Source organism: Rattus norvegicus, chromosome 1 (genome assembly GCF_036323735.1).
Source record: "Rattus norvegicus strain BN/NHsdMcwi chromosome 1, GRCr8, whole genome shotgun sequence".
Taxonomy (NCBI): domain Eukaryota; kingdom Metazoa; phylum Chordata; class Mammalia; order Rodentia; family Muridae; genus Rattus; species Rattus norvegicus.
Window position 1 is genome coordinate 97,127,083 of NC_086019.1, and position 12,766 is coordinate 97,139,848.

General features: G+C 48.5%; 1 protein-coding gene across 1 annotated transcript in view; it reads left to right on the top strand.

The window, feature by feature from the left end:
• Positions 1 to 971: 971 nt before the first annotated feature.
• Positions 972 to 12,766, top strand: part of Rhpn2 (rhophilin, Rho GTPase binding protein 2) — a 60,750-nt gene continuing 48,955 nt past the window's right edge. The window contains exon 1 of the mRNA NM_001107505.2: positions 972 to 1,069. Within this exon, the coding sequence (NP_001100975.1) occupies positions 1,001 to 1,069 (69 nt within the window). The 5' untranslated portion in view covers positions 972 to 1,000. The remainder of the gene's footprint in view (positions 1,070 to 12,766) is intronic.

Here is a 12,766-nt window from a genome sequence, read left to right on the forward strand (position 1 = left end):
GGTTGGTAGAGGGGTAACTGGGAAGTTGGATATCATGGGAGTGGGGGTTGATAGAGCGGGTAACCGGGAAGTAGGATATCATTTGAGATGTAAACGAATGGAATGATTAATAAAAAAGAAAAGAGAGAAAAAAGCATCCTTAAAGACACCTTCAGAGCTCCAGTGCACAAAGCCTGCTCGGTAGGCGGTCCCCTCTCCCGAAGACTTCTGCTACCCAAGCGCTGGGAGGCCTCCTCTCCTGCAAATAGCTTTCCTGAGCTCCCTGGCCAAAGCCAAAAGCTTTCGAGCAGCGATTAAACTGAATGTCGGTGTTCCTGGGTGGGAAAGCAACCGTGTATTAAGCGCTCTCTGCATCTACTACTCCCAGGGCTTCTTAGATTTTGGGTTTTGCTACGGTCGCTAACCACACGCGGATTAAGATCGGTAGCTCAACAAGAGCACCATTCTAGACTCAAGGCAGGCAGGCACTTAACACTATCATGGGGCAGGGGCGTAGTCTATAAAATTAAGGGCAGGGCTTCAGGGCTCTGGCTTCAGCCTCCCGCGGGACTGGAGGAGGGTCGTACGCATTGTGGGCGGGGCCTAAGTTGGAGCGGGGCGAGGCTACAGACAGCTAAGTATCAGCCTCCCGTAGGACTGGAAGGTGGTGGGGGCGGGGCTTAGCCGAGATGGGGCGTGGTTTCAAAGATCAGGGGTGGGGCTCACTTAGGGATGCGGGAGGATCGTAAAGGCCGGGGGCGGAACTCCAGGGCTCCGGATTCGCCTCTTGAGAGGCTGGAGGCGGGGCCGACGTGGCAGAGCAGAGTTCCAGACTCGGAACCCGCCTATGGCCAGGTCTTGCTTGGAGGGGCGGAGCTCCAGATATCTGGCGCTTTAGGGCTCGGGCGGGGCGGCGGGGCGACTGGCCGGTTGGGGCGGGAGCGGGGGCGGGTCCCGGCTCCTCCTGGGGCCCTTAGTATCCACTGCACCTCAGTTCACCCTCGACTCCCGCGCTGCCAGCATGACCGACGCGCTGCTACCTGCGGCCCCCCAGCCGCTGGAGAAAGAGAGTGACGACTACTTTCGAAAGGTAAGGAGAGAGTCAGCAAACTCTCTGTGTCCCTGCAAACTGCAGAGAGCGCTGAAGGGGCTTGCGACTGGGGTCGGCCTGGGCCGGAGGGGGAGGGGAAAGAAAAGGGAGGGGACCTGCAGGGTTGGTGCGGGCCGAACGGCGGAGAAGCGGGTGTTGAAAGGGGATTGCGCGGGGCTTGGAACCCGTAGCAGATGGCAGCCGGGCTGGGCGCGCAGGTGCACCGGCGAGCCACACGCAGGTGGGAACCTGGGGAGGAGATCCGGATGGCCCTGCCAGCCTTCTCGCGCTGGTGGGGAAAGGACCAGCCCCTGGCCACGCTGGCGAACTCTGTCGGTCCCTTTGCGCTGATACCTTAGCCTAGTTTCCACAGGAGCACTTAGCCATGGTGCATGTGGAGGGCGAGTTTTGCTATTTTGCTTCCCAAATGCTTTCAGCGTTCGCCCTCTTCGACTTCTTGGTAAGGGAGGGTGGATGCTGCAAGGAGACCTCGGGCGCGCCTCCCTCGTTTGTCCTGGTCTCGTCCTAGAGAGCCAGAGACCGGAGTCTCACTCCTCCAACGTGGATTTATCTGTATTTGGTTGTCCGAGAGACCGGGCGGGCGAGACTGGACTCTGCGCGTTTGGCACGTTTTGGCGCTCCTGGGCAACTTATGCGACTGCCTTTCGCCCTGGAGCTCAGTTCCTCAAAAGCGACCCCATTAGGCGCCCACAGCGGTGCTGGGATTGCCTAACAGCTGCTGGAACGGGCTTACAAAGACGCTTTAGAGGTGCGAATCACGGTGACAGACTCCTCACCTTCCTCTCAGGTCCCTATTGAGTCTAAAAATAGCCTTTGGTCTTTGGCCAAGGATCACCTGGTGGGTTGAGAGATTGTCGTGGATATTTTTCTAACTGATACGATCGGAGGCACAGAGAGCAGTCATGAATAGGGAAGTGAAACTGCTTCCCACAGAGCAATCAATTCTTAATTGTTCCAACGCCACTTCGTAAACGGGCTTGGCAGCTTCCTTCTCCCGCGGGACACTGGCGACTTAAAGAGCTTTTGCTGCCGCGTGAAGTAGTAATAGAAAGGAGGGTAATCTGGAGACAGGTGGGGACAGTGGGCAAATTTTAAAGTTCCTTTTGGCATGTAAAAAAGTTTTAAAGTATATTTAAGTTGAAAGATGTCATCATGGAATTACAGGATTATAACTTCTAATTATGTGTGGCATTTGGGCCAGAGGATCACAGGCCAGAATTGCAGGAGGTTGCTTGGCCTGGGAATCTCAAGACGTCCAACCTAAGGCCCTAGGGCCTGGCTGCCACCCCCACAAAATTGCTTTACAGCCTCCAGCAAGTTGCTGTCTCTTTGTAGGGTATCAGTTCTTGCTAGATTGCTTGTCTTCAGAACAGATGGTTTGGTGGACCCGTGGCAGCGTCTAGGGGGAGAAGACAGGAAGTCAGGGAGGGTGAAGTAAGTATACTCCGGAGGGCGTCAAGCAATGAGTTCTCCCGTGGTACCCATTCAGGGCTGTGAAAGTCGGGGAAGGCTGTGGGTGAAGAAGGGAAAGGATTGGAGTCTGAACGTTTTTTTTAAAGATTTAAGTGTGTATATGTGTGTGCCTGTACCTTTGCGTGTGGGAGGCCAGAAGAGAGCGCCAAATATCATGGGGCTGGAATTACAAGTAGTTGCCAATATCCACTTGACATGAGTGCTAGGAACCAAACTAAGGTCCCCTGCAGGAGCAGCAAGCAAGCCTAACCACTGAGCCATTTCTCCAGTTTTTTGGGGGTATATCTCAGGTGCAGTTTCTCTGATGCTGGCTGAGTGCAGAGGATTTAGCAGTTAGCATCTGTGCAAAAGTGAAACCTTGTCACTGCGATCGAGTTGTGTCCGAGTTAAATCATGTGAGCCAGTCTGCAGAGTGCTGTCCTTCGTGTCAGGAAAATAAACGGGTTGGAGTCAGTTTTTCCAATCTGCGCACCAAGCCAGTTTGATGTAAGTCATATGAGAGATGAACAAACGGCGGAGGTTAGACAGGTGAAGGAGATGGGGGAGGGGCCCTGCAGGCGGTTGGAACAGCCTGGGCAGAGGCATAAAGGTATGGGTTCTTGGAAACCCTCCGAGAATAGAGGTATGTTTGGGAACTCAGCAGTTTCAGATTACATATCCCAAGGAACTAGGGAACTCTGAAAATCCACGGAAACATTTAAAGCAAGTTCAGCCGTGTGGGATTTGTACCAGAGCGATCATTTTGACTGCAGTGGTGGAGAAATAGTGAAACTGGGCAGGAAGAATTTATGTTGCTTTAGACCAGTGCTTCCCAACCTTCCTGATGCTGTCTGTGATCCTTTAATACACTTCCTCATGTTGTGGTAATCCCCCAACCATAAAAATAATTTTTGTTGCTTCTTCATAACTCTAATTTTGCTGCTGTTATGAATCGTAATGTAGAATCTGTTACAAATCGTAATCTTATGAATCTGATATGTAGGCTATCTGATATGCGACTCCCAAAGGCGTCTTGAATCACTTGTGGAGAATCACTGCTTTAGAGCCTGGATCCCATTGTCTTCCCTACCGTGATACAGACTGCTGATGGTGTTAGCCAGTGTGAAATCCTATGACCAGGGGGGCGGATTGCAGCTCAGTGTAAGGACTTGCCTAACTGCACATGATCCGGGATCCTGAGTTCCCTCCCCAGCCCTATGAAAATAAACACTGGACACCAGGGATAGCAGTGGGGAGGCTCAGATGGTGAGTAGGACCCGACAGTTTGCCAGCTGCAGATGGGAGATGCCACTGTGGGAGTCACCGGAGTGATAGGCATTTTTCAATAGTGAGTAAAGAAGCCAGGACAGAAATATCTGGATTAAGGGAAGGAATGGGGAGAAGATAGAAGACAAGAAAGCTGGAAGGGTGGAAGTACAGAGGAAGCTGAGAGAAGTTAAGTCTTTTTAGCAGAAGTTGACAAGCATGGAGAGGTCCAGATTATCCCTTCAAGGGAAGAGCAGAAAGTGAGTGAGTAGAGGGTAGGAACAAAGCGCGCGCGTGTGTGTGTGTGTGTGCATGTGTGTGTGTGTGTAGACAAGATCTCATTGTATAGGCTAGGTTGATCTCATCCATGCAAAATCCCCCTTTGTCAGATGCTGGAGGGATGGCTCAGTGGTTAAGAGCACTGACTGCTCTTCCAGAGGTCCTGAGTTCAATTCCCAGCAACCACATGGTGGCTCACAACCATCTGGGATGCCCTCTTCTGGTGTGTCTGAAGAAAGCTACAGTGTCCTCATGTATATTAAATAAATAATAATTTTAAAAGAAAATCCCGCTTTGTCAGCAGAGAGAGAGAATTGGGCATAGAATTGGGCTTTCTGTGTGCTAAGAACTCTGTTACTCAACTGTATCTCCAGCTCTTTGGGGATTTTTTTTCCCCACAAGACATGGTTTTTCCATGTAGCCCTGGCTGTCCTGGAACTCTTTGTAGACCAGGCTGCCCTCAAACTCAGAGATCTGTCTGCCTCTGCCTCCGGAGTGTTGGGATCAAAGGCGTGCTCCACCACTGCCCGGCTTGAATGTTTATTTTCAAGAAGATTTTTACGGTGCTGGGGATGGAATTGGGGGGCCTCTAGTGTACCTCACATATCCTCTACTACTGACCTACAACCCCCTTTCCCAAATGCTTGTTCTGGAATGGACACGTCAAGAGTTAATTTTTGTGTTTCTTTTCATTTTCTTTTTCCTTCTTCTTCTTCTGAGAGTTTGAATTCTCTATTCTCCCCTCTTTACCTCCCAAGCGCCTGGTTTACAAGTATAGACTTCCAAACCCTGTTAGAGTCTTCTTAAAATCTTGTTTTTATGTATACAGCCCCAGGGCTTGTGCCTGCTTGGTTAGTACTGGATCTCAGCCTCCTAAGGCACTTTAAAAGCAAGAGAGTGAAATCAAAGAACACAAAGCAAATTTACTGCCCCCAGGCTCTGCAGGCCCCCCCTTCTGGAGGGTGTACTGAGTTTTGCTTGCTAAGATAAACCTTGATTAGCTGCTCACCAGACAAAACCAAACAACACTGCAGGGAGATTCGATCGATCGATCACACACACCTGAGATTCTGGTAATCAGGATGCAGAAAGACTAGTGGACCTGCCTCGGCTCCACGTACAGTGAGTTCCAGGCTAGCTCGGAGTAGTAAAACCCTGTCTCCGAATGCAAAGTAACAGAAGGGAGGAAGTCGGGTGTGGGGCTGTTTGAGACTCAAGAAAAGGAGAAGCTGGGGAAGGACTCTTGGCTGATGATGGGAGAGGGAGGTAAGGTCTGGAAGTATTGGGAGGGTGAGCCAATCAAGGGGGAGGGAGTGGGCACCCCAAAACTGGAAATGTAGTCAGGACCTTATACAACAGCCCTCAGGGCAGACTCCTCTACCCACGTGCTTGCAGGATTGGATCCTTATCTGCCCAAGACAAATTCAAATTCTTATCAGTTCTGTTATCCCTTCCTCAAATGTCTTTCAAATGCTGTTCTGTTCTATGGACTGATGAAGGCTGTGCCTTTGGCTGACCCTAGCTCAGGGACAGATTGTCGGACCCTGATTTCCCCACTCCGCTGCCCCCTGAGAAATAAAGCCCAGAGCCTTGAGAGTTAGGCAAGTGTCGGTGACAGCTCCAGGCCCTGCACCCTGCTGCTTAAGGCAGGCCTTGTTTCCTGGGGTGCTGAGCAAGACTGTGAGCCAAGGCTTTCTCTGCAAAGTTCAGGCCATGCTGCAAAAGGAATGAGCTTTTTACTGTTGTCCAGAGGGGGCAGCTGGGTGGCTCACCCTCCTCGGTCAGCTGTGTTTTGTGTGAATTGTACACAAAATGAAACCTAATTGCTCACAAGTCCCCATGCAAGTTGGTTGTGGATCCAAAGTGTGCAAAATGACAGGGAGGTGACCCTGGTAAACCAGAGGCCCTTGGGCATTGTACAGAACCCCAGGTCACGACATCCTCAGGACAAACTTTGCCCTCTGGGTCTGGAAGACAACTTGGAGGCATCTTTAAAAAGAACAGGAGAATTTGCTGGCTGTTCCCAAGCATGCGGGTAGAGGAGTCTGCCCTGAGGGCTGTTGTATAAGGTCCTGTTCAAGGTGCCATGTCTTTCTCTGGCTTCTCATTGGACTGTTTCCTTCTTTCTAAATTTTATGTTGCTTATATCAAAAGGGATTCTGTGAGGTCACAATAAATTCCTTTTCTGGGGCTAGGGATTTAGCTCAGTGGTAGAGCTCTTACCTAGGAAGCGCAAGGCCCTGGGTTCGGTCCCCAGCTCCGAAAAAAAAAAAAAAGAACCAAAAAAAAAAAATTCCTTTTCTGGCTCATTTGTGTTTATATGTTTAAAATTCTTCTTCTTCTTTTTTTTTTTTTTTTTTTTTTTTTTTTTGGTTCTTTTTTTTCGGAGCTGGGGACCGAACCCAGGGCCTTGCGCTTAAAATTCTTCTTTCTTAAAAGAGGGTTGAGCCTAGTTGCTACCCCCTCCCCCCGGATTTTTTTTTTTTAATTCTTGTTCAGAAAGGCCTTGAAGGAAGTGTGTTCAGACCTGTTGTTAACTGCAGAGCCACGTGAAGTCGTGTGTACTGAGAGCAGACCCCTTCTCTGGGGCCTCCTCTTCTCTGGGGCCTCCTCCCTCCCTGGGGGCAGTAATTCTAAAATCCCCCCAGAAAACCTGCTTCACCTGGGGAAAAGAAAAAAAGAAAAATATAAAACCTTACCCTAGAACTTTAGAGAAGCTCCAAGTGGGAGGCAGGGGCCCAGAGCGCAGGGAGCTGTCAGGACAGTGAGGCTCTGTCACTTGCTATCTCTCCGCCTCTTCTTCCCCAGGGGACACTGTCCATTGTTTTTATTCAAGAGCTGCAGGAGCCGCTGATTGTTTGTTCTCTAAACCTGCTGGCTGGACAGGGCCCCAAGGTCCACTGTGTCCTGGTTTATGGCCCCTGTTTACTCTCTGGGCTTCCTGGAGGCTCCAATTGGGAAGGAAGAAGAAGAAATCCTTACTTTTCTTCTTTGATTTTCTTTTTTTTTTTTTTTGAGACAAGGTCGTATATGTAGATCTTACTGGCCTGGAGCTCACTATAAAGACCAGGCTGGCTTTGAACTCACAGAGATCTGCTTGCCTCTGCCTCCAGAGTGCTGGGATCAAAGGCACACGCCACCATCCTGGCTGGGCTCTTTTCTTTGTAAACCAGGCTCTTCTCTTTGTCCTCTGCACCCATGTTTCTAATTTCATATGAGAGGCATATGGGGAAGTCTTCATTTATATCTGTGATGCTGGGCTTGTGGTGTTGTAGGCAAGCGCTCTACCACTGAGCTACAGCTCTGTCCTCTATTTACTTCTTATTTTGAAGCAAGGTCTCCTTAATTTTTCCAGGCTGGCTTTATAACTCTCTGTATCCCAGGCTGTCTTTGAACTGCTGATTCTCCTGCCTCAGCTTGGCTTTATAGATCCTAAGGTATCGACAGCTCCAGTCCTGTGGGCTAAAGATGTTGTTGTCCCTGTCCTTGGGTCCATTGTCTTTTCCCAGATCTGGAGGAGGGAGGAAAGTGAAGGGGCGTCTACATTTGCCAATCCTGTTTCTCACTAGCTCAGGAGGGTTAGAGTACTTGCCTGGCAAGGGCAGAGCCCTGGTTCTAGTCCCCAACACTGAAAAACAAAGGACACACAAAAGGTCCAAGTCCCAGAACAACCAAGGGTCCCCCACTCTTAACGTGGGTCTAAAGGCCTGGCTGGATGCAGGCTGACCATGGCCTTCATGAGGGTCCAGGTTGGCAGAGGTACACACCTATAGCCCAGAGGGCCTGCTGGCACTCCTCTCGCTGTGGGACTGTGGCCAGGAGGAGTCCCCTGGCAGAAGCAGGGTTTTCAGTGACTCAGAGGAGACTCAATGTGATGAGCTGTAACACTGTAAATGTCCCTTGTTTCCTGGGGCGGTTTGGACAGTTGCCAATACACCACCTGATGCTGCTGGGCATTGGCTTTCACTGGATCAACACTTCCTCCCTCCTGTGGCTCAGGTGCGTTGTCCCCTGACACAAAGGCTGCATTGGAAGTGGCCACAAAGAACAGAGGAAGTGCAGGTGTATCTCAGCCAGAGGGCCTTGTGGACAGAGTGGGCAGTAGGGCTGTCTGCGAAGCACCAGGGACAGAGCAGTGGTGGTAAACCATGTGCGTTCTGGCTTTTTCAGGGAGAGCTGGGAGTTCACTTGTCCCCCCGAGGCTTTGGAAAACTCCCAGGTTTCCATTTGCTTATAAGAGAATAGAGGAACCCAAACAATTTCAGGGGTGGTTTATTTTTCTATGGTGCTGTTTGCATTTTATGGTACCAGAAGTAGTCATAATGAAGGCAACCTGTACAAGTTCAAGGTCATACCCCACTGTCCCCACCCCACAACCATACTGGCTAGACAATCTCATTGGTTAGAATAAGCGGGCTATAATGTGCTTCTGGAGATACAGTTGGACATTTTGGTGATTGGACATACAGCAGATGTTGATATGGGTTGTGGATCTTACTGGAAGGAGCCTGCAGTTAATAAAGTCTTGATCCTTTTTTAAAAGATTTATTTATTTATTTTATGTATGTGGGTACACTGTTACTCTCTTCAGACACACCAGAAGAGGTCATCGGATCCCATTACAGATGGCTGTGAGCCACCATGTGGTTGCTGGGAATTGAACTCAGGACTTCTGGAAGAGCAGTCATGCTCTTAACCACTGTACCGTCCCTCCAGCCCAAGTCTTGATGCTTATGGTCTCTGTGTCAATTCTCTTGGGATTTACTCTCATGGGAATGGGTTGGGATGCTGGGAGGAAGGCAACTGGGCCTCTACACTGGTGGACCTCCGGGAAGGATAAGAGGGCTAATTGTTTTTTGTCTCTTTAACTTTTGTAACTTTTATTTTTATTTATGTGTATGAGTTGTTTACCTGCATATGTGCCTGTGCATCCCATGCGTGTAGTAGCTGCAGAAGCCAGAAGAGGGTGTCAAATCCCCTGGGACTGAAATTGTAGCTGGGTGAGCCTCCATGTGGGTGCTGGGACTCAAATTCCAGTCCTTTAGAAGAGCAGCCAGTGCTCTTAATCACTGAGCCACATCTCTAGCCCCACAGGAGCTATTTATAAAATCAAATCCGTGTTTTAATTTTTCATTATTTATTGGGGTGTTTGTTGTTGTTATTGTTGGGTAGTTTTTTTGTTTTGTTTTTGTTTTTCGAGTTAAGGTCTTGCAGAGTAGCCTAGGCTGGCCCCAGACTCAAGATATTCTGGCCTTGATCTCCCATGTGCAGAGATCACAGGCCGCACGATTTGTTTATTTTCGGCCTGGAAATCTAGACTCCTCCTTCCAGTCCCCAGCGTGAAATGAGCTATGTGTGTATTGCAGGGTATGGCTTGCTATTTCTGTACTCTCTGGCCGACAGCTCTGACAAAAATCAGAAATAAACAAGTCTTGTTTTCCAGATTTTAGTGGTTGAGTAAGGGATTGTGTAAGCGGAACAGACCTGGAGAGGCAGAGAAATATATTCTTGCTGGAGAAACACACCTCCCTTATATGACCCAGTCCTGGGGTCTCTGGCCTGGTGCTGTCCCAGGCTTACCCTATCTGTCACTCGAACTTACACTTTGCCCTGACGTTACCAGAACTTCCATATGTACATCTGGAGTCATCAGTGTCTTCCAAATGAAATGCCTCCAGTTTCCCCTTAGGCATTGCTTCGAAATAGTGTTTTACAGGTAAGCAGCCTGTTGGAGCCCTCAGAAAAGATGAACATCACGGGATAGCTCTATAAGATTTACCTACCTACCTACCTACCCACCCACCTGCCTATCTGTCTACCTATCTATCTACAACCTTCATCTCGATAGGTAGCCCAGCTTTGAACTGCTGATCCCCCTGCTTCACGGTCCTGAGTGCTGGAACTACTGGTGTGGACCATCCTGCTTGGCGTCCTGCTGTAGGATTTTAACTCGGCAATGTAAGAAAGGAACAAACATTGGTAAATTCAGCATCATGATAGGAGAAAGGTACATACTGATTCTATTTGTACAGTTTGAGAACACACAGAAATATGAGGTGATTAAAAAAAAAAAATCACAGTGTTAGGCCTATGAGATGGCTCAGCTCCCAAAGGCTTCCACGTCTCATGACCTGCAATTAATCACCAGAACCCACAAGATAGGAGAAAATGACTCCTAAAAGTTGGCCCTCTGACCTGCACATAAGTGCTAGGACACATCCGTACCTATGTATAGACACATATTCGAGCGATCACGCACTTGTACACACACACATAAAATAAACGTAATAAAAAATTAAGGGCAGGGCTAGAGAGATGGCTCAGTGGTTAAGAATACTGACTGCTCTTCCAGAGGACCAGGTCCAATTCCCGGCACCCACGTGGCAGCTAACACCTGTCTGTAACTCCATGGTCTGACACCCTCACACAGACACACATGCAGGCAAAACACTCATACATATAAAATAAAAATAAATAAATTAAAAAAATAAGGGGCTGGAGAGATGGCTTAGCAGTTAAGAGGACCTGCTCTTCAGAGGACCTAGATTTGATTTCCAGCCCCAACATGGTGGCTCACAACCATCTGTAAAGGGTCTGATGCCCTCTTCTGGCATGCAGGTATACAATGTATCAGAGCAGTCAGATACATAGAATAAATAAATAGATAGACACGTAATTTTTTTTTAAGAAAATTTAAAAAGAAAACCTGAAATAATGGACATTTTTTGGATTTTGGGGTGAAATGGTGTGTGTGTGTGTGTGTGTGTGTGTGTGTGTGTGTGTGTGTGTGTGGTCTAGATGCATTGAACTCTGCATTTAAGATTTGTATGTTTTATAATATGAAAATTAACCCTCAGTTAAAAAAAAGTAGCATAGCAAAGGAGATAACAAATTGTTCCCTGTAACTGAGAAGTCTGGAGCAATGGCTTCAGGTCTGGCTTGATCAAGGATCCAAATGCTCTCACTAAAGTTTCCTTTTGGTTGTGGTGCTGTGGTGGTACACGTCCTTAATCCCTGCATCTGGGAGGTAGGCAGATCTCTGAGTCCGAGGCCAGCCTGGTCTACAGAGTGAGTTTCAGAATAGCCAAGGCTCTTCTGGTCTGCTTCCTCTAGGTAGATCCCATGTCTAATGTATTCTCTCCTAATGCATCTAAGTTCCCATAACCCCTTTTGAGATATGAGCTCAGTATAGTGACACTCCAATCTCTGCAGTGCTGAGATTAGAGGTATGCACTGCCACACCCAGCAAGGGTGATAAGCTCTGATTGAGCCCGTGGTCATTCTCCACCCCTGTACTTTTCCTTTATCCAGTCTTAGTTCCAGGGACTTGGTTTTCCAACTATTCAGGCATGAGTCACACATTCTTCCTCTTGGGAAAGAAAGAGATGTATCTGTATGACCATCCCAGGCTTTGAGATGGGAAGTGTTCACCCAAACAGTGTGAGGTGAATGAAGCCCGTGGCCTTCTCAGCAAAGAACAGTTGGGCTGGAGCGATGGCTCAGTGGTTAAGAGCACTGACTGCTCTTCCAGAGGTCCTGAGTTCAATTCCTAGCAACCACATGGTGGCTCACAGCCATCTGTAATGGGATCTGATGCCCTCTTTTGGTGTGTCTGAAGACAGGGACTGTGTCTTCATAAAATAAAATAAACAAATCTTTATAAAAAGAAGAATCTCATGTTTGGCAGTTGGGCTACCAGAGCCCCAATGCTGCTCTGCTGTGTCTACCACCACCCAGTTTACCTTAAAGGGCGGGAGGGACAGGGCTGAGATTCCCTTCCAGTCGTGCTGCTGCCAGGGGCTCCAGCTGCTCACTGTCCTCTTTGCCTTCCAGATGCAGGGTCCAGGATGCTGTGCCTGGAAAATGGCCCCCAAGCTATCGAGGAGAGTGAGCGTTCTTTCAGAACTTGCTTTTCTTGGGTGCTAGTGTCTAGCTCTTTCAATTTTTGTTTAAAGATTTATTTGTTTGTTTATTATAAGTACACTGTCGCTGTCTTCAGACACACCAGAAGAGGTCATCGGATCCCATTATAGATGGTTGGAAGCCACCATGTGGTTGCTGGGAATTGAACTCAGGACCTCTGGAAGAGCAGTCAGTGTTCTTAACCACTGAGCCATCTCTCCAGCACCCCACTTCATGTTTTAAGAGTATCTGAGGGTATGCTCACATATATAAGATAAACAAATCTTATTTTTAAGGAGTAACTGAAATATTCTATCTAATCTTTTGAGGGAACCAAACGGACCTGTGTATGACACTCACTTTGAAGGTCTGTTTGTGGGTGAGGTTTTTTTGTTTGTTTGTTTTTGTTTTTGTTTTTGGAAAGTCCTATTATGTAGCTCAGGCTAGCCTTGAACACATCCTCTTTCCTCAGTCTCCCAAGTGCTGGGATTACAGGCTTGCACCTGCTGCCTGCACTCATTGTATGTAGGACTCTGCCAGTGGTGACTCTTTTTTTTTTTTTTTTTTTTTGATTCTTTTTTTCGGAGCTGGGGACCGAACCCAGAGCCTTGCGCTTCCTAGGTAAGCGCTCTACCACTGAGCTAAATCCCCAGCCCCGCCAGTGGTGACTCTTAAAGTGTAACAGACAGGTAGCTCTTTTGTGCCTGAGCTCTAGGCCAAGCTGGTGTGACATCTGGTCTCCTGGGGACATGGAAGAGGCATTGAGCTGGTTGGAAG